General features: G+C 35.9%; 1 protein-coding gene across 3 annotated transcripts in view; it reads right to left on the reverse strand.

Annotated features, from left to right (window-relative positions):
* Window positions 1–22,025, reverse strand: part of ARHGEF12 (Rho guanine nucleotide exchange factor 12) — a 150,754-nt gene that overhangs the window by 22,505 nt on the left and 106,224 nt on the right. For all 3 annotated transcript variants that reach the window (XM_045556260.1, XM_045556258.1, XM_045556259.1), the window contains 14 exons: window positions 21,215–21,325; window positions 20,838–20,936; window positions 17,643–17,685; window positions 17,225–17,330; window positions 16,649–16,786; window positions 16,126–16,158; window positions 15,690–15,804; window positions 14,879–14,984; window positions 13,240–13,452; window positions 8,255–8,387; window positions 7,913–7,948; window positions 7,431–7,585; window positions 6,322–6,468; window positions 5,226–5,311 (listed from right to left, as the gene is read on the reverse strand). In XM_045556260.1, coding sequence (XP_045412216.1) covers window positions 5,226–5,311; window positions 6,322–6,468; window positions 7,431–7,585; window positions 7,913–7,948; window positions 8,255–8,387; window positions 13,240–13,452; window positions 14,879–14,984; window positions 15,690–15,804; window positions 16,126–16,158; window positions 16,649–16,786; window positions 17,225–17,330; window positions 17,643–17,685; window positions 20,838–20,936; window positions 21,215–21,325 — 1,521 coding nt within the window. The remainder of the gene's footprint in view (window positions 1–5,225; window positions 5,312–6,321; window positions 6,469–7,430; window positions 7,586–7,912; window positions 7,949–8,254; window positions 8,388–13,239; window positions 13,453–14,878; window positions 14,985–15,689; window positions 15,805–16,125; window positions 16,159–16,648; window positions 16,787–17,224; window positions 17,331–17,642; window positions 17,686–20,837; window positions 20,937–21,214; window positions 21,326–22,025) is intronic.

The following is a 22,025-nucleotide window of genomic DNA, read 5'->3' on the forward strand; positions in this document are numbered from 1 at the left end:
TGACTATGATCAGGTCATAACTTTTCTAAGTTGAAATAAAATTAAATCACTGCTGCTTTACCTGTGCAGAGGCTGGAGCTGGCATGAGGGGAGATCCATCAGCTTATGAATTCTTTTGCTACAAATTATGCTTTTTATGAATATTCTTTAATTTGTAAATTTAAGTTTGCATATACCATGATTTTAAAGTTCCTCACAAAACACCTAATGAGCGCTTAGCTCATAAATAGGTGCTCTTATAAGTCAAATAAATTGTTTTTAATACCACCTCTATATTTGTAATAATTGCTTTGTGGTTTACAGAGAGGCTTTCTGTATAATCTTCTACTTAAAGCCATATTCCCAAAAGTTTGTACATAAGGACATATTGTAAAAAGCCCTTTTGTAGTGCATTTGTAGATAAGAGTATTTTTTCTTCAAATACAAAGTGATATTTTAATCAGTCACCCCAATTTTGTATTCTTATTCTATTATGAATATGACACTCAACATGTATAAAGATGAGACTGGCAGCACTTTTGGTATGTTAGTCAATCAAAGTTCCACACAAAGAGCAGTTAGGTTTACAAAAGAAAATAATGCCCTCAAGCAGTCCTACAATTGTTTTACAAGTAGTTTAAATACAGATGCTCCTCAACTTACGATGGAGTTACATCCTGATAAACACATTATAACTTGAAAATATCTTAAGTCAAAAATGCATTTAATACAACTAACCTACCAAACATCATAGCTTAGCCTTGCCTACCTTAAATGTGCTCAGAAGACTTATATTAGCCTACAGTTGGACAAAATCATCTGGCAACACATACACTACAGAGTATCAGTTGTTCGTCCTAGTGACCCTGTGGCTGAGTGGGGGCTGAGGCTCACTGCCACCGCCCATCATCATGAGAGTATCAGGAAAAGAGCAAAGTTTAAAATCTGAAGTACAGTTTCTACTGGATATGTATTGCTTTTTCACCATCATACAGTCAAAAAATCCTAAGTTGAACCATTTAAGTCTGGGATTATCTGTATATATAAGGTGATAACTGAGAGATCAGTACTGGAAAAATACTCTCCAAAACTGTTTTTTAAGAATAGCAAGAGAAAGTTTAAAGGCCTATTTATGATTTTTGCTTTTAGGATTTCTGGCCAATGCTTTTCTATAAATTCAGCCTTTGGATATAACAGTTACAAACCAGATTGTTTAGTCCATTCTGTTTATCCTCAACTTTTTATAGGTACAGGCACACCTAATTTTATCGTATATTGCAGACAGCGCATTTTTTCACATATTGAAGGTCTATGGCAACCCTGTGTCAAACAAGTCTACTGGTGCCATTTTTCCAACAGCATGTGCTCACTTTGTGTCTCCGTGTCACATTCTGGTAATTCTCACAATATTTCAAAACTTTTCATTATTGTTATATCTGTTATGGTGATCTCTGATCAGTTATCTTTGATGTTACTATTTATTGTTTTGGAGCACTACAAACTGTGCCCATATAAGACAGCAAACTTAATTGATAAACTTTGTGTGTGTTCTGACTGCTCCATTGACTGGCCATTCCCCCATCTCTCTCTTTCTCTCCTTGAACCTCCCTATTCCCTGAGACACAATATTGAAATGAGGTCATTTAAGAACCCTACAATGGCCCCTAAGCATTCAAGTGAAAGGAAGCATCACACATTACTTACGTTAAATCAAAAGCCAGAAATAATTAAGCTTAGTGAGGAAGGCATGTTAAAAGCCAAGATAGGCTGCAAGGCTAGGTCTCTTGCGCCAGTTGGTCAAGTTGTGAATGCAAAGGAAAAGTTCTTAAAGGAAATTAAAAGTGTTGGCTACTCCAGGGAACACAGGAATGATAAGAAAGCAAAACAGCCTTATTGCTGCTACGGGGAAAGTTTGAGTGGTCTGGACAGAAAATCAAACCAGCCACAACATTCCCTTACACCAGTGTAATCCAGAGCAAAGCCCTAACTCTCTTCAATTCTATGAAGGCTATGAGAGGTGAGGAAGCTGCAGAAAAAAACGCTTGGAGCTAGCAGAGGTAGGTTCATGAGGTTTACGGAAAGAAGCTGTCTCCATAACATAAAAATGCCAGGTGAAGCAGCAAGTGCTATGTAGAAGCTACACAAGTTATCCAAAAATCTAGTTAAGATAACTGATAAGGTGGCTCCACTAAACAACAGATTTCAAATGTACACATAATAGCCTTATATTGGAAGAAGATGCCATTTAGGATTTTCATAGCTAGAGAGAAGTCAATACTGGGCTTCAAATCTTCAAAGGACAGACCAACTCTCTTGCTAGGGGCTAATACAGCTTGTGACTTTAAGTTGAAGCCAATGCTCATTTACCATTCAGAAAACCCTAAGGCCCTTAAGAATTATGCCAGATCTACTCTGCCTGTGCTCTATGAATGGAATAACAAAACCCGGATGACAGCATAGCTGTTTACAGCATGGTTTACCAAATATTTTAAGTCTACTGCTGAGACGTACTGCTCAGAAAAACAGATTCCTTTCAAAATATTACTGCTCACTGGCAATGCACCTGGTCACCCAAGAGCTGTGATGGACGCGTACAAGGAGGTTAATGTTGTCTTCAGACCTGCTAACACAGCATCCACCCTGCAACCCATAGATCAAGGAGTAATTTCAACTTTCAAGTCTTATTATTTTAGAAATACATTTTGAAAGGCTATAGTTGCCATAGATGGTGATTCCTCCAGTGAATCTGGGCAAAGTAAATTGAAAACCTTCTAGAAAGGATTCACAATTCTAGATGCCATTAAGAACATTAATGATTCATGGGATGAGGGCAAAATATCAACATTAATAGAAGTTTGGAAGATGTTGATTCCAGTCCTCACAGATTACTTTCAGGGGTTTAAGACTTCAGTGGAGGAAGTAACTGCAGATGTGATAGAATAAGTAAAAGAACTAGAATTAGAGTGGAACATGAAGATGTGACCAAACCACTACACTCTCATGATATGACTTTAACAAATGAAGAATTGCTTCTTATGGATGAGCTAAGAAAGCGGTTTCTTGAGATGGAAGCTGCTCCTGGTGAAGATGCTGAACATTGTTGATATGACAACAAAAGAGTATTTGTTTTAGAATATTACATTAACTTTGGTTGAGAAAGCAATTTTGAAAGAAATTCTACTATGGGTAAAATGCCATCAAACAGCATCTCATGCCACAGAGAAATCTTTTGTGAAAGGAAGAGTCAATGGATGGGGCAAACTTCATTGCTGAAGTTCAAGACATTACCACCCCAACCTTCAGCAACTACCACCTTGATCAGTCAACAGCTATCAACACTGAGGCAAGACCTTCCACCAGCAAGAAGATTATGACTCACTGAAGGCTCAGATAACCTTTGAACATTGAAGGCTCAGATAACCTTTGAACATTGAAGGCTCAGATAACTCACTGAAGGCTCAGATAGCACTTTTTAGCAGTATTTTTCAATGAAGGTATATACATTGTCTTTTTAGACATAAGGTACACTTAATAGACTATACAGTATAAACATAAATTTTATATGCACTAGAAAACCAAAACATTTGTGTGAACTGCTTTATTGCAATATTCGCTTTACTGTGATGGACTGGAACTGAACCCGCACTATCTCCTAGATATGCCTATATATGACATTGGTCAAGAATACAATTCTATTTATGTGTTCTAAAAGAATTTTTTTGTTCCACTCTGTTCACATGAGTATCCACTTTATTTTACCACATTGTAGATTTATGCAGTCTAATGAACTGTGGTAAGAGGAACAATTGCACTTCTGTATTCTATTAATGGTGAATCTCATTTGACATTTGGTATTAACAATTATTTATAGAAGATGCAAATGAAACTGCTAAGGAATCAAGATATCTTAAGTCCATATGACTTACAACCTTTAATTCAAGTTTGATGTGAAAATTGATGATATACTATGTCATTTTATGTAATAAAATGAAATCATGGTCATATAAAATTTTCAATTTTCTGTTTCAAGCTGAGCAGGGCATATAAAGCCAATACAACTCAGTTATAACTTTCACTGTTACACTGAGATGAAGAAACAAAATGAGCCATATTATCACAGAGCAGCCAAAGAGTGAGTTGAGCTTTTCAAGGAAGTTAAATCTCCTTAATAATAATAATGCCAAAGTGAGCCTAGGATAGAAAATGCTTTGCAAAGTACAATAAATACAATAGATTATGATTCCTTGCTCCTGTTCTATGAGTCCAATGCCTAAGAAGAAATCAACTGTTGGATTAGTAGATTCTAGGCCTTTCTCAACCCATCAATGAAAGGAGGAAGATGAAGACTGTTGTAGTCAACTTTCTAGTCTTTAATCTTTTAATAAGTTATAACTGTAGAATCAGCAAAATCTTGTGGCATTTCCTCAAGTAGTGAATATAATGAAGTACATTTCTGCAGGCATATCTAAACAGTTCCTGTTTAACCTGTGTGAAGATTTTGAGAACCATGCCATTGACTTTACTATTACCCACAGCCTTAACTATAAGTACTTTCTTAAAAAGTTTGAATCAACTGCCTTCCCCTAGGAAGGTTTTCTATATATGTTCTAGTTTAGGTCTCTGTGCTATATATTGCCATAACAATCTACATTCTTCCCTTTCTGTTAAACTCATCATGCTTGAAATAACAGGCTACCTTCCCATTGATCATAAACTACAAGGGCAGGAGCCATGTCTGTTTGGATCACCACTGTATCTCCAGCCCCTAGCACACACTGTCAAATATATAGTAACAAAGGGTCAGACAGAAAGATAGAATTTGACAAACAGCTGCTATAGCTTCTGGACTCTTTCCTTATACTGTAAATAAAATTAAGTAATTTTCACTTTTCTACTTTTGTGACGACAGTTCTAGATCTATAATTTTCTAATACTGTATAGTACAATTCTGAGATTCAGACAAAAGAGGATGGCTAAAATTCTCTATCAGTTAAATTATTTTTATCAAGATCCATTTTACTCTATGTTCTTTAAAACATAAAAGATCAGTGTCTTTAATTTGATTAGTGTCTTTAATTTGAGCACTTTTTAGAACACATCAATCAAGAGCATACTCTGGACCCTTTGCAGCTTTATATTAACTTTGCAAAACAAATGCGTTTGCATATTTGAAACGGTTATTTAACCTTGCATCTGATCATCAAGTGTCTGTAGAAACATTTAAAAGAAACAGAAAATTTTCTTACCCAGGTCAGCAAATCTTCCCCAATATGATCAATAACAGAGGTCTCATTCCTCTTTCGAACAGCCTTCATTTGCTCATTCAACCCAACTAAAGAAAAAAAATTAAGAACACAATCATTTTAGACTGGATTAATTACTGGTAGTACTAAGTAGCTAAAAATTTTTTGAAAGGATTTTCAGAGTAGTGCAGTTGCTGCTAATCTCCTTAAATATAAATCTGGACACAATCCTTATACATCTAGCTATTATAAGCTCTATCTGAAAAACAGCTGCTAAAACATAAAATAACATTTTTGGAAACTAGCATATTACATACAGGTTAGTTGCATCAAATATGCACTTAACCTCAAGACTCCACCTATAACTATGCACAAAAAGAACTTAAATTTAAATAGTGCAGGTAATTCTGCTTACAGTTCCTTTCAAAATGCACATGGTCACAGGCAACTGATACCTAAGATTACCCACAAAGAAGTAAAAGGCATCAATGTGGTTGGCAGGTGTTTGTAGGTGGTGATAACATCCTTGACAAAGAAAGATTGAAAATTAAAGGTCATAGAGTAACAGTGACCTACAAAAGATAGGAACATCCTATTAACACTACTGTCTACAAAAGTCCAAGATGACTACAGTGCAAAAGGCCCACAAGGTAGAATTTTTATATACTTACTCGAGTCTTCCAAGCAACAAAACAATGAAACAATTCCTGAAAATTATCCCACTATGGGATTAAATACTGCATATTTCTATTTACAAAATACATTTATACATATGTTATTATATGAAATATATATTCTTCAAAACATATCTAGTAATTGATAGGAAAGTTTCAAGGGTAATTTTGACTATTCATGTTTTTCACCTTAGGTACAGACTTTAGACCTGAAGCCCTGTTGTTGACACTTTGTATATGAAAGGCTGATTGTGGGGGAAAAGGATCTAGTCAAAGTTACAATCATTTATTTATGTTATACTCTCATTCATAATTTGAAAAATTTAGAAAAATTTTATAAAGGTACCTCTGTGGGTACCTTTATACTCACTATCTTTTCTCTATTGGAAATGTTAGGGATACAGATCAGAGCCAATTTCTCTTACTATGAAGTTGAAGAATATCTTCCAAGTTTGAAAAAATTTTCCGTAGTTCTGAAGGTGACAAAATCCCTTCTCTGGACACTCGCTGATAGAATACTTGATCAAGAACCTTCAGTGTTCGAACATGAGCTCTTTCAGTGTAAAACAATTCTAAGCAGAAAAAAAAGGAGATATGAATGTTGTCTTAGAATAAGTCCATGGGACCAAACATAGTTATTAACTGGAATTAGGCAGCAAATGAATTATATAATAAATTATCATTTAGAAAGGATGAAATGTCTCTGAGGTCACTTTGATTCCATGCAATTCTCCTACATACTGGCTCTGAAAGTTGAATCCTGACAAATGAAAAATATTCAAAACTATTTTGTACTTGAAAGGTAACAGAATACCCCCAAACTCATCCATCTGTTTACAATAATACACACCTATCACAATTACAATATTAGAAAATTGTAAGCTGTAACATCATATATCTTTTAACTTGAGCCCTCTTCAGAAATAATAGAACTTTGGTTATCTAAATTGCCTATAAACCCTCATTTCTGGAGCCAGACTTATAATTTCACTATGTCCCAATGTTGCCAGAAACCCAATATTTATTCAAATCACATCCTAAGGATAGTAGAGGCTACAACATTCATGCCACATGCCTGTCACACACATGCTAGGGTAAATACAGAACACTGCTTAGGATACAGGAAAACCTGGATCTAGTTTTTCCCTTATCACTTATCAGATGTATGATCTTGATGAACTCCATTAATCTCCCTAGGCCTTAGCTTTCTCATTTATGATCTATACATAAAAATAACTCACCTGAAAGTAAAGTGATGGCACAAATGTTGTGTCAATGATTTTTCAACTTTAAGATCTATAATGCTATGAATCTTAAACAGTTCGAAGGCTAAACACCTTTTCCTTCTAAATTATCAATACAAATCATAGAATCATTTGCATTTTTTTGAGTTGTAGAGTTCAAGGATCTATCTAGTTAAATTTCCTCTTTGTTTAAAACAGAAGGCCAGGAGAAACTCTGAAGCAAACTCCAAGGCTTTACTCCGATAAAACTCAATAGATGTCAACAAGAACAACAAATTGATTAAACTTACCATTAATCACTTCCTGTCTTTTGATCTCACAAGGTTTTAGTCCCAATAACACTTCTCTACTAACAAGCTGCTGCCAGTTGGGTGGATCTGTCTCTAAGTCATTTTCAAATTGTTCATCCTCACTTTGACTTTCTCCAAAAGCTATGGGGTCAAACCTATGAAGAAAAAAATGATGAATTCTACTTGAAGACTTCAGGTTGACAACAAGAAACAACATAAGTCTTTATATCACAGTAAATAAGTTAAGATTTCTGAATCTTACTTAGCACAGAGCCTGAAACATCATCCTCTCCTATAAAATGGCTTATATGTATTATATATACCTCAATATATAGCTTTTGAATGATTTGCTTATTAAGAGCTTTCTTTTACACTATCTAACAGATGTGTACAGGTTTCTTTTCTTTTAAAACTGGGACTTTAGAGGAAAAAGCCACATTTCTAACTGTACCTTTATTTAAAGCTACTTAAGATTTACTTACTTTCGAAAGGGCTTTGGTGTCCCATGTTCAGTCACCCTAAAACAATGGAGAGGAAAGAGTGAACATAAAAACAAAATGGTGACTAAGAGATTTATACCAAAGATACTCCAGACTGGGTTAAACTCCAGTGGTTTTATAAACAATTCTTTGGGATATTGTAATGATTTAACATAAAATAAATCTAAAAAATTTCACTGCCTTTCAAAAGTTCAGCACCAACAAGTGCTAGTTCTTTCTCAAAACATTACATTGGGGGAAAAATGCTACCATATATAGGAATAGTATATAATTCAAAAAACTTTAAGCAATGCTCTAAACCTTTATAAGATATCACTGAATTACCTTTCTACTTCACATTCCTCCTCCTGTACTTGGTCTAATGAAGGAGGTGGGAAATCAAAGACAGTATTGGGAGTACGCGGTGCACCATCCAAGGAGTCTCCAGATGCTGGTGTTTCTCCAACTTGCTTTGATCCTGAAAAGACAAAAGTCAGACATTCGCAGAATGCTAATATTTAATAAAGGCACTGATTACCAAAAAAATTAGTTCCCAGAAGATCTTCAACTTAATCCATAGCCACATTCTTATTTAAACAATTACAGGTTAGCTAGAACCAAAATTTTAATATGTAAAATTATAATATACACTAAAACACAAACAGAAAAATCATTTTTATTTAGGTATTTATTTTTTTAGAGATAGGGTCTCACTATTGTCCAGGCTGGAGTACAGTGGCCCAATCATAGCTCACTGCAGCCTCGAACTCCTGGGCTCAAGAGATCCTCTTGCCTCAGCCTTCAAAGTAGCTGGGACTACAGGTGCGCACCACCACGCCCAGCTAGTTTTTCAAATTTTGTATACAGACAAGTTCTCACTATGTTGCCCAGGCTGGTCTCATACTCCTGGCCTCAAGTGATCCTCCTGCCATGGCCTCCCAAAGTGCTGGAATTACTGGCATGAGCCCCTGAACCTGGACTAAAAATCATTTAAAAAACAGCTTCTTAAAAATCAACACAAGATATGGCAACAGTTGAAATAGTTAAGAGCATAGGGTGAGGAACAACAGTCTCCCACCATATCCTTCTCTAGCTCCAGTATCAATCCTTTTTCATGTTTTCAAATCTTAGTTCTTATGATAATCCAACACCAAGTAACAACCTCTTATTTCTTTTTCTTATTATCTTTAGGTAATATCTATAATATTTCTTTCCCTTCTGAGGATTTTGCTCACTTATACTTCCCACCTTAATTTTCTGCCCATTTTTTCTCAAAGTTTAATAGTTATATTATTATTTCTAGCTGGGTTATTAAGTTGTTACCTAAGTTTAAATGATATATCTGTATTTTTGTTCCATCAAGGAGTTAATAACTTTCTTCTATGTCAGATTAGTTACTTAGTGTCTATATCCTTCCCTTTAACTGTATTTCTTTCCTTCTATTTTTCATTTATTTCAATTACATTTTTACTTGTATCATTAAGAGAGTTTTTTACAGTTATATTCTGATCTGCAGCCACAATGAAATATTCTGTGCTTTGCCTATTAGGATGACTCTAAAGGTCTGAAAACTAAGAAGTTCTTACATTATTATGATAATACATTATAGATATTGCCATATACAGTAATAACACATATATACACATTATTCCTGTCAAGCTAAAGGGTATACTAGTCAGGATTATATTTTCTTTTCTACTGGTTCAATGATGCAACCCCTGGACCACCTGAAATACAATGTTCATTACATTAAAGTTTTATACATCATCACTTGCTTTAGATCATGCCACATTTTATCTTGTTTCATGTTGAAATCATGACTTACTTTCTTGAACAATTCTGTTTTTCTTAACATTTCTAAATGACTTTCTTTTATTGCTGTCAAAGTAATATAATTTTGTCAAATCCCAAATGTTTTCATCTGCTACCTCATACCATCTACTGCTTAAGATCTCCTTTCTCTTATTCCTGATGTTTTTGTGTACCAATCTGAAAAATCTGCTCCCTGGGCGTATGACACAACCACTGTCTTAGAACTGTCCTCTGCAACTTTCCTGGATCCTATGACATTTTCCTTCTTAATTTTTCTCCTATATTGCTGTAGTGTGTGCCCTCAAAATAATTTTAAAGGGGCACATTTCGGTTAAAGTCGATTGCTACATATTTGAAAATGTCTTTATTCTTTCTTCTTATTTGATAGATAGTTTTGATGAATATAGAATTCCACGTTCAAAATCATTTTCTTTCAGAAAACTGAAGGCATTCCTTTTGTATTTTAGCACCCAGTGTTTATGACGAGAAATGCACTGCATCACATCATCTCTTTTCCCTAGTACACTGAAATTTCTCAGGACATTTTTGGTATGGATTTTTTTTTTTTTTAAATCATTCATTATAGTTGGTTCTCAGTGAGCCCTTTCTACCTGAAGATGTGAATTCTTTTTCAACACTGGGGAACTTTCTCCTATTGTTTCTCTAACTACCTCTCCTCTTTGTCCTCTGTTGGTGTTTTGTGAAAAGAAATAGATGTTGGGCCTCTATAGAGGTTCTATATATGTTTTTAGGGATTTCTTTTACTTAAATATTGGCAGTTGTGGTAGTCTGAAAATATGTCCCCAAATTTTTTGATACTCCTCCCCTGAGGGGTGGGGCCTTATTCCTCTCTCCTGGAGTGTAGGCTAGATTTAGTGATTTGCTTCTAACTTACAGAATTGACAGTATGTACCTCCAGAGCCTAAGTCATAAAAGACATCAGGGCTTCCTTCTTGCTCTCTCTTTTGGATCACTCCAGGAAAAGTCAATCACCATGTCACAGAACACTCAAGCAGCTCCACGGAAAAGCCCATGTGGCAAGGAACTGAGGCCACCAGTATGGAGGTAAGGCCTCCTGCCAACAGCCACCTAAGTGGGCACAGAAGTGACTTCGCTAGCCCCAGTTAAGCTTTCTGATGACTGGCTGATATCTTGAATACAACCTTATCAGAGACCCCAACCTAGAACCACCCAGCTAAGCTTCTCTTGAGTTCTTCACCCACCAAAAAGGCGAGATAACAAATGTTTTTCACATTAAGCCATTAAGTTTTGGGGTAACTTATCACATACCAATTGATAACTAATAAAATAAATGTTACACTATATTTAACAGTTATATTAAAAACTTTTCTATCTCTGAATGTTCCCTATTCTTGCTTTATTGATGCAATAACTTCTTTAATGTTCCCAAGTATACTATCTAATTTAGAGTTATTTACTTAAGCCCTTGTCTGTTACCAAATTATCTTTTTCTTCTAGGGGCAGTTTTTCTGTTTATTTTATATTTTCTTTTAATGCCACTGTCTGTTACATTTGGCATTATGTATTACCTCACATCTTTATTCCAACAAGCAAATTTTGCCAACAGTGAGTAACGTTCGTATTTAAGAATGAAAGGTTGGCTAGCTGGTTTGGCTTTCTCTTGCTGATATATGGAAATAGGTCCATTTCAGCTGAGAGTTCTTTGAGTAGGGTGAGTCACTGGCATGCCTATTGTCAGGCTCCAAAGCATCAATACTGTGAGGACAACTCTTCCCACACAATTCATTCAATTTCTCTAAAAAAGAACACACCAATTTTCTTCTACTCCGTAAATGACAGAGACTGCTTATATTCTATAATGCAGAGATCAGAAGCTGCAGACACAGCTGCTTTAATTGTACACCTTCAATTAACTCACCATTTTCAGCTCTATTCTTATTTATGCACTCCATAACATATGCCAACTCTGAGCCAAGTCTCTCCAGGGTTCCAATGGGCACACTGGTTCCTACCTTGGACTCCTAAATAAATTACGGGCTCTGGCTTCCTTTATGTTTTAGCCATCAAATCACTCTTGTCCACTTTCAATCTCCCATACTTGCTGAAGTCACTTATTTGCTGATAACATATTCCCTTCCTCTACTTCTTTTCTCTTTATGGTTTTTATTCATTCTTTACCTACTATGCTTTTATTTCAATGAGTCATGGCAGCCATGACATGTCAATGCATATATATTCAATCTAACATCTTCAGAATTCCTTATTTGACAAAATCCCCACATTTCTTCAAATGTCACCCTTACTTCTTTGCCTTAAATAGAAACTGCCTTTCCCCTGGGTGTTACCTCTTCTGCTATAGCCCTCTCAAACAGACACTGGTGTTTCTGTCATACACTGTGTACTTCAGGGTGGACAGGAGATGATGGATAGCCTTCCTGCTCCTCAGTATGACCTGGATCATTATCTTGCCTTTTTCGTGTAAAATCACGTGCTCTGTTGAGGCTCTTACTCTCTGGATATTATCACGTGTTCCTCCTCCTCATAACAATCACCTAGCATCACTAAACCTTTGGCTGTTGGCTGGCAGTTTTCCTGTCCATGCTAAAAGCACCCTAGGTGACCTCAAAAGCCATATATATGAAGCTATTCAAACTCCTGGCTCCTGGCTGCTTGCCTTCTTCATCCCCCATAATCTCCTACATGTCAGCTCAGTGACCACTGCCACAGCCTCATCCTTGATCATGTCATTAACCAAAACTGAACCAGCTCCAAAATCACTCATATGGATAGGCAGTTCCTTCTCCAAATGAAACTACCTATTCTCCAAGCTCACTTGCCTAAGAAACCCAGTATAACAAGTATGAAGTAGAGTAATATGCCCCTATGCCAACTAGCTACAAAAATTACTTCATATCCTTCTTTACTCTTCAAATTCCCTTGTTCTTCTCACTAAAACTTCACTCTCAGCTAATAACCTGGTCCTTTACATACATTCCACATCTCATCTCCCCTCTCCTTCTTAAAACTTCATTCTATCACTGATACAGTCTCTCTTCCCTCAGCTGGCTTTCCACTAACATTAAAAAAAAAAAAATTTGGTATCTCAGATTTTTCAAAAGTCTTCTTTAGACCTTCCTCCTGCACAGACAGACAAACATATATCTGCCTCTAACTACTAACCAGTCCCCACCTTTCCTTTAACGGACTTATGACAATTTGAATTTTTAATTATGGATGACTATCTCCCTCATGAGACTAGGCTCCATGAGGCAAGCATCTGTGTATAATTATTGCATGATAACATCTGGTACAGAGCTAATTGCCTGACAGAGCTTAATAAATATTTTTTAAATGAATGAGAACTAAAAATTATTACTCAGCATAGATTTATCATGGATTATAGAATACTAAAATGTTAAAACTAAATTAAACTGGGATTCTGTCTTGATTAAAATAATGTGCCACTCTATTTTTCAGGTAGTGTGTTTGTTTTAATAACACCTTGATAGTTAAGCTGAACTACAGCATTAGCTCACCTGTATCATTCTCTTTCCCTGCTTCCTGGGAAAGAGTGGCCCCTGAAGCTACAGAGGACATCGAATTGGCAGGCAGGTACCCAATGTCCGTTCCTTCATTTGCTAACCCACTCTGGCGCAGCTTAGCAGAATCCTGAGGTTCAGGACTCACAGATGAGGGTGTAGGTAAGTGCTTAGGGTGGCGCTGCTTCTGTAGTTCCATGGCTCTGCCAACTGAACAGAAGACAGTGGTTAGTAATCTGTATTGCAACATAGCTAAAAGAAAAAAAGACAATATAAAAGAATCTAAAAAAATGTCTAGAACATGGTGGACCCTAGAAAAATATAAGATGAATTATTATAGAGAGCAAGGAATAGACACACAGAGGAAGAAAGGCAGGCAGGCAGGCAATGATGGCAGGAAGGACACAAAGACAGAATGGAAGGGTGGAAGAAAAGAAGAAGAAAGGGACAGGAAGGTGGAGGAGGGAGATAAGGAGATGGAGGAGGAATGAAGAGAAAAGAAAGGGAGAAGGTAGAAGATGAAGGGGAGAGGTCAAAGAAGGGTCATGAGGAAAGGAGAGGAGGAGAGCAATGGTGGGCAGCAGGGGCAGAGGGAATGCTGGGAGACAGAGATAGATACATTCTATCTATTCATTTGTAAGAATGCAGATGAAGCCCTTTATCTTTGTGAGCTCTTGGCAAGCCCCCACCTCACTTCTCCCCTAATACTCACAACATCATTATCACAATATGCCTCAGAGACCATCCAGACAAATCCCTATCCTGTTCATTACCCCTGTTCACATCAGTAACCATGAGAAGCTAAAGACTCTCATTCAGGTTGTCATCCTCCATGCCACTGTACATCCTCACACAGCTTTTCATACCCATAATCTAACCCCATCTTCCCTAATTCCTAAAATTCTTCTTTTGTATCCCTTGGAACTCACAGTCAGCATTTGTGAAATCCTCCATCTCCTCAACCTCCTCTCCGACAACTTCCTTCACCTTCTCAATGCACTGGCATTTGAGTGAGAATTCCTCATTGTGTATCAGTATCACTGTATCACAACTCCACTCCCACCTGCACCATGTCAATATTTTCAAATGTGGTGCTGCTGAGATGAGAACCCCCACATGAATTGCTACCCTCCCCACAGGACCACCACCTCTACCTCTCCTGCAGCCCTCTCTAGTGGGCTCATCTCTCTCCATTGGGCCTGGGGGTAAGGGAAATCAGGAAATAAAGCACAATCAAGAGGTGGTAAAATTGTACAAGTATGGAGAGAGCGAGCAATATACGTATAGAAAGATTAAACAAAGTGTGGTGCACAGATCCACACACACTTTGGTATTTTTTTTTTAATTTTACAACCACAACTTGAATGCAAACAGAATCAGAACAGGTAAATAAATTATGTTATAGACATCTGACAGAACATTGTACTGTCATTAAAGAAGATGTTTATAACAACTATGTAGAAACATGAGAGGTATTTAGTTCAGAAATAATATTGAATGGAAACAAGACACATTGGAAGCTCAGTGAAATCATCTCAAAAACACCTTTCTCCAGCAATTCACTCTAATAAAATGAGCCTCTGATGTAAAGACAACATGGAATGGTGGGAATGCAGCATTTCAAACTTCAACGTACTTGCACTGTTGTCATGACGGCTTGGTCTCCGCGGGGGTCCCAGGATGCTGGGGAAGCCTCTTCGCTTCCCTTTTTCTTCGCCCTCTCTATCTTTCTTCATACTTTGCTAGAGTTGAGGTACAATCCAAGAGATAAGAGATACATAACAGACTAAATTTCTTTTGCTGCTTTCAAACATGGAAGTGTGATTCCAATGGTTAGTTGAAATAAATTGGTTAGAAGTTAATAAAAGCACATATACACAGCACTCATTAGAGGTTGGCACACAGTATTGTGTATACTTCAGACTCAAGATGTCTTTTAAGACCCTTTAGAGCTGACGATTTGCGGAAATAAAAGGGTAGTTTTTTAACACATTTACCAGGAGCTTGTTCTAAACAATTCACTCAACCACCCAACAAATATTTACTAAGCTCATAATGTATGAAAGCACTATGCTAAAAGCTGGGAATACAGTCATGAAGGAGGTCCTGTCCCTCATAGAGCTTTATAATTTAACAAACATTAAACAAAAACACAAATAATTACAAACTCACAGGTACCATAAAAGAAAAGTATAAGGCACTAACAGAGTTGGGGACAGTACTCTGTGTAAACTGCTAATTTCACTTTTTGAATTGTCTGACAATAGCTTATATGGCTAAATTTCTCATTAGATTTTGAGTTTCTTGAGAACAGAAATCATCTTATACATGTTAGTATGCCTAGCACAAATTTGCTGATTAAGTAAATACTATGAAGATGGAAGATACTGCAACCAAATGTAAAGAAGCACCCAGGCTTGAATGCTCTATTATTATTTTAGTTTTACCTTGATTTTTGGAAGGAATCCAATCCGACCTCGCTTGTGCTCCAGATTTCGAGGTTCTTTCACTTTCACTCCCAAATGCTTCATGTACATGAGAATAACATACTGCATTGTGGAACTGGAGGAGAAAGGGCTAAGTAAAATAAGACTTCTGAGAAGAAAGGATTGGTGGAATAAAGACATCAAATGATTTCCAAAAATGTTAAAATTCTTGAAATTAAACAATTAATAAAGAACTATCTATTCATTGCACACAAAAAAGGATTCTACTTGGATGACACTAGAAGATTAGTCAAATAAAATACAAGCCACCAGAGGGAGACCACCATCTACATTTTGCAAGTTAAAAGAAATAAATTACAATGTAGGGCTGAAAGGAGAAAACACAGCTACCTTTTTTTTTTTTTTTTAAATTCTAGGAGAAAAACATTTACGTTACCTCTTATCTTCTTCTACAGCCTGAGCAGTCATCCTAAAAAAAAATGTTTAAAAAAGAAATATGAAAGTTTAATAAAAGAGTTGCTATTAAATTTAGATACCTGAAACAATAGAGCCAAATGTTTTGGGCCCCACCCTAAATCTCTGTCACCTAGAATAAAACACCAAAAGAACTCTAATCCCCATTTCACCATCACGTCATCAACTGTACATATTTTATAGCAAGAAATATTCCCAAAGTCTATGAACTGAAACGGATGAAAATATTCAACCTGTTTTTCATCATTGATTAGAAATTTTAGAGTTATTCATTTACCAACACTCAGAAAAAGAAACATATGAACTTTACCTTAAATAAAATATCAGAAAAAAGAAAAAAATTCCAGTTTCTCAAGCACTATGAAAAAATAAACAGTTCCACATAACACAATCTGACAGCCCTTCTAAATTTGCGCAAAGGGTACTTTAAGCATAATTAGCACCTCAGTAGGGAGGGCATTTCCACATATATTTCTATTACTTACAACACTTCTTCAATTTTGGCAACAATCTGTTCTGCACATGCCCGCTCCTTCTCCAGAGTTACCCGGTCCTTATCTCGCTCTGCATCAAGTTTAGTCAGCTCGCTTTCAGCCAAGGTTAGTCCCATACTACGTTTCTGCCTAAAAGGAATAGGAGAAATTTCCTGAGGTAGCCTAGGGAAAAATTACCTTCCCCTGGAAATGTTTCATCAGAGTCTCCAAAACTTTAAGTTTCTAGGAACAGGCAAAATGTCAAGTTTTCTATGTACAGGTCCATGTCACCTAGGACACCAGAGGAAAAAAAATTCTAGAGGCAATTAATCAAAATCAAAGAATACATACAGAAACACACTTAGCATAGACACAGTACTGAGCTCAAATCCTGAAAATATATGGAATGAAGACTAGGGACTCTCAGTTCCACTCTAACCCTTTGATTCCAGATGTTCATTATGTTTTCAGAACAGTGATAGGACCATACAGATTACCTAGCACGAAGTATTTAATGTGTAATTTTTTCCTATCTAAAAAAACGAATTCAGAATGACTGTATCAGGTTTTATCTACCACTAAGCTTACCGAAAATCTTCCAAGTGCCTCTGAACTTCTGGGTGAACTCTTTCTTGCATAGTTTGAATATAGTGGCGATGGAGATCCTCAGGAATAAGCTCAGGTCGTCTTTTTTCTGCATAAAGAAAAGGAAAGGAATTGTTTGACCTAAAGGTATGTTCTGTGGAACATATAACTGGGAACATACCAATGCTACTTGGCACAAATTTTAAGTTGGAGTATGCCAAAGAGAAGTACTTTAGTACATTTCATGTATTTCATCTCAGACTTCAGATCTCATTTACTCTTAAATGTATCACAGACTCTCCTTCTGTTGCGATTCAGGTGATCAACTAGTTGCCATGTGACAGATAAAACCTTTAGAGATGAGCTGAGCTATATTTCTACAGAGATGTAATTCTCCAGGATATTGGTACTCCAAACTTACCTAGATCCACAGATATTTCATCAGGAACAGAAACTTTCAGGTGCTAAAACAAAATGCAAACAGAAGGTGAAACAGCACCAAAGGTGTTTCAAGATGTATGTAAAGTAAAAGGATACAACTTGGATACCTATTCTTATAAGCATATTCACGTAGAAGTTAATTTTATTCATTCAAATTTCATAGCTCTGGAATGTTCTACCATTTAAACTTAAAAATAAGCCCTTTTCCCAAGAATCATGCTAGAAAGGAAATATCTACGGTCTAATTACACTAGATGACTGAATGCTTCTGTGTCACACTTATTCCTAATGAATATATTAGTTTTGACTTTCTAGAATCTTTGGTTAACATAATCAGTTATAAATCATTTAAATAAACGTAGGTAAAACCTAAACTATGTGTATATCACCATATGAAAAATTTATTCATATATAATTTTTATTTCCTGTGTTTGAGATACTCATATATAACCATGGTTTTTACTCCCTGTATTTGAGATGCAGAGCATATTCCCAATCAGTTTCCTATGTAAAGTTAAAGAATCCTCACAATAGCCACACTCCCAATGAGAAAGTATTAGATGTCAATGTTGAGTTTTTGAGTCTTAAATTTCCAGTAACCATCCATAATTCTTGCTATTGAACTAAGGTGATTGTCTTAGAATATACTTCTTCCTAGCTAGGATTTTCCCCACAATAACTGCATAATAATTACCAGATTGTTTTTTCCCCCATTAATTTGGGGAAAACATTTTATTATTTTGGATCTAGAGGAAATATCTTAACCTCTTCAGGCTTATTTTGTATTGTGTATCTATTTAAGTCATATCATTCCAAATTTAAACAAATCCTATAAGATCTAAAGTTTTAAATTTGAAAATAAGTCACTGCTCAAAATTACGAGAACTTTTATATTCATTTGAAGAACAGTGAAAAAGATTTCAAAACTTTGTCTTTAACTGAAGTTGTCAAGCAGTAGCTCAAATCAATTTTCTTAAAAGCATTTCTATCCCAAGTGTAAAAAAATATACTAAAGTTCATTTGTGTATATAGATATTTATATGAAATAAATATGACCTGTAGCATAAAAATGTAATTAGCAAATTAATCACCATTCTTCTTATACTTTAATGATGATATATTCATATGGAGCATAAGCAGCAAATTTGACTTAGTTTGGAGCTCCCTTAAGAAATGTGAAATTCAAACATACTTAAATATACTATCATTTCTTCATGAAAGTACATTATTTTAATAAAAATGAAGTATAATATTTTAAACAATGGCAGAATAATCAGAACTCTAATTCATTTAACAAGTATCTGAGTGATCACTATGTACCAGGAACTGTTCAGTGTTGGGGACACAGCAGTAAACAAACAGAACAAAAATATTTGTCCTAATGGAGCTTACATTCGGGGTAGAAGAGTAGAAATACAGTTATCCCTTGGTATCCACAGGGTATTGGTTCCAGATACACAATCAGTGGATGCTCAAGTCCTTTATATAAAATGGCTTAGTATTTGCATATAACCTATGCACATTCTCCAGTATACTTTAGCTCTAGATTATTTATAATATTTAATAAAATGTAAATGCTATGTAAATAGCTGTTACAGTGTATCGTTTTTATTTGAATTTTTAAAATTTTTTTCCTTGAATATTTTCAATTCATAGTTGGTAAAACCTGCAGATAACAGAGGGCTGACTGTATAAACAAACTAAGTAAATAAATAAAATATAAGTTCCATGGATAAAAATAACATAATAAGAAGTGACAGAAAGTAAAAGGGGTGAAATTTTAAGTAGGTTGGTCAGGGAAGGTCTCACTGAGAAGGTAATTGCATTTAGCAATGTGAAAGTGTGTTGGAAACTTTGTAAAGGAATACAAAGGATATGGGACAGGAGCTAGAGGGAGAAGTAGAGCCAAAATGTTTGTTTGTTTGTTTGTTTTAAGATAGGGAAAATAACAATGTTGGCATGCTAATGTGAGTTGCTCACTTTCAGAAAACAAACAAACAAAAAACTGGTGATGCAGGAGAGAGGGGGGATAATTGCTAGAGTAAGGTCTTTGAGTAAATCTAACATAAGGAAATACACTCTAGATAGAGAGGGGCAGCGCCAGCCTTAGATGAAAGATAGACAATCCCTCCACAGCGTTAGGGGAAAGGGCAAAGGTATGGTATGATGAAGGTAGGTGATACATCAGGTAGAAGTTCTCTTCTGTATACTTTAAATTTGTCAGAGCAATAGGAAGGTCGAGGTTATCAGCTGAGAAAAGGGTAAGAGAAGTAGTGATGGAGGTTTTAGGAGAGAAGGTATGACACAGTTAAGAGAACTGCCAATCTGAAAGGACTGGGGCTGTGGGGTGTGATTATCCAGGATGTATTATGGGCTGGCCGCTATTTACCCATAACAAGGCTAAAAATAAAACTTACTAGTTTAAAAATCTTATTAACATTTCCATTGGTAAAATAAAACACTATTATTATTTATTTCAGTGTGAGTGAGATCTTTTCTACCACTTTTTAGTTAAACTTCTGTCTCCACACTTCTAAGAGGCCACCCAGAGTTCAATGAGGCAAGTATTATCCCTTGGGTCCTAATATATATATCATATGTGTTCCCTTTTTCATTCCCTCATTTTAATTATGCACATGTAAAAACTCAAATACACATAAATCCCCTAAAACTGATAGTGAGAATTCATATGCCTAAAACTAATTTAGAAATGATGGGGGGAAAAAAAAAGTCAAGAGTAACCAGGCCGGCATGGTGGCTCACGCCGGTAGTCCTAGCACTTTGGGAGGCAGAGGTGGGAGGAACACTTGAGGCCAGGAGTTTGAGACCAGTCTGAGCAAGAGCAAGACCCCTGTCTCTACAAAAAATACTAAAATTAGCCAGGCGTGCTGCCACTACTCCAGAGTATGAGGCAGGAGGATCGCTTGAGCCCAGGAGTTCGAGGCTGCAGTGAGCTATGATGAGGCCACTGCACTCCAGCTTGGGCAACAGAGTGAGACCTTGTCTCAAAAAAATAAATAAATAAAATAAAAAAAAGAGTAACTAATAATTGAGATACAATACAGATGTCAGAAAGCAAAATAAAATCTAAAAACATGGGAAGGAAGATTGGAAACCAGAGGCAAATAATTCAATGTACTTAAGCAAAGATTATAATATTAACTTGGCAACTTACTGCAGATCGATCCAGGAAGAACTGATGAAACTCAAGGAAGATGCGACGCGTTTCCTTAGAATTGGTCTGTTTATACAGGTCTGAATAGAGATAACAGAGCTGAAGCGGAAAAAGGAATGAAAAACACAAAGTGAGAAACCATGAAAAATGTAATTTTCTAGATCCTAATTGTGTAGGAATGTTTGCAACAGGCAGGTCACCAAAAATAATGTAGGTATTACCATGTAACCAAGTCTCAAAAAAAATTAATAACATCTATCATTACATGTTTGTGAAACTGGAAGAAGTCTGTCCACTCATTTCGTAGATATAAAAAGTTCTATGGTATATGAATCAATAGAATAACTCTGAATCAGATAAATTGCAAAATATGTTACCAATGTTGCAGGGTCAAACTGTGAAACTACATGGTGTAAGAAAACAGCCAGGTGAGCCGGACGAGATTTTAGCAGTTCAATGCTCTGGAAACAGCTGCACTGCCCATTGACCTAGAGGAAGAAATAACTATATGTCAGCAACTACAACATACAAATACAAAATGCAATGTAGTCTCAATTGCACATAGCTATCCAAATTTCACTTTGACCTCCCTATAAAAAAATTCAAGATTTAAAAAATGTCACTAGAATTTACTGGCAACACAGGCTACAGAATCTCTTCCTCTGAAAATTAATCATCTCTCAGGGACAGGTTAGAAGAAAGTCCATTTGGGGAGAATGAAAATTTAGGAGATGTACACCTTAGATGTCTACAAATCAGTATATCAAATACAATCTAACAACATTTCTCAAAATATAATGGAAGGCTTTTTGCCCAATTAACAAAACAGGTGTTTCTCCTTTTCATTTGAAGAGCTATCACAGAAATGGTGGTGGGAAATGGAGTTGTGTGATTTTAAGACAACTCCTAGAGTATTTGTATAATCCCTAAATACACTAAACATAAAAAACAGTAATAGTTAAACTTAAGGTAAACTAGCATCACAATTTCCATATAATTTTTCACATTTAGAAAAATTGGAGAAGTTAATCTAAAAACTAATACCAATTCTACACAATGTCTTTCAGAAATTAATAGAAGACTACTTCCTACCTAAAGGCTAGCATTACCCAACTATCAAAACCAAAGATGTTACAATAAGAAAAACTACACACCAATACCCCTCATGAACATAGATGTAAAAATCCT

This window comes from Lemur catta, chromosome 7 (assembly GCF_020740605.2).
Source record: "Lemur catta isolate mLemCat1 chromosome 7, mLemCat1.pri, whole genome shotgun sequence".
NCBI classification, from domain to species: Eukaryota; Metazoa; Chordata; class Mammalia; order Primates; family Lemuridae; genus Lemur; species Lemur catta.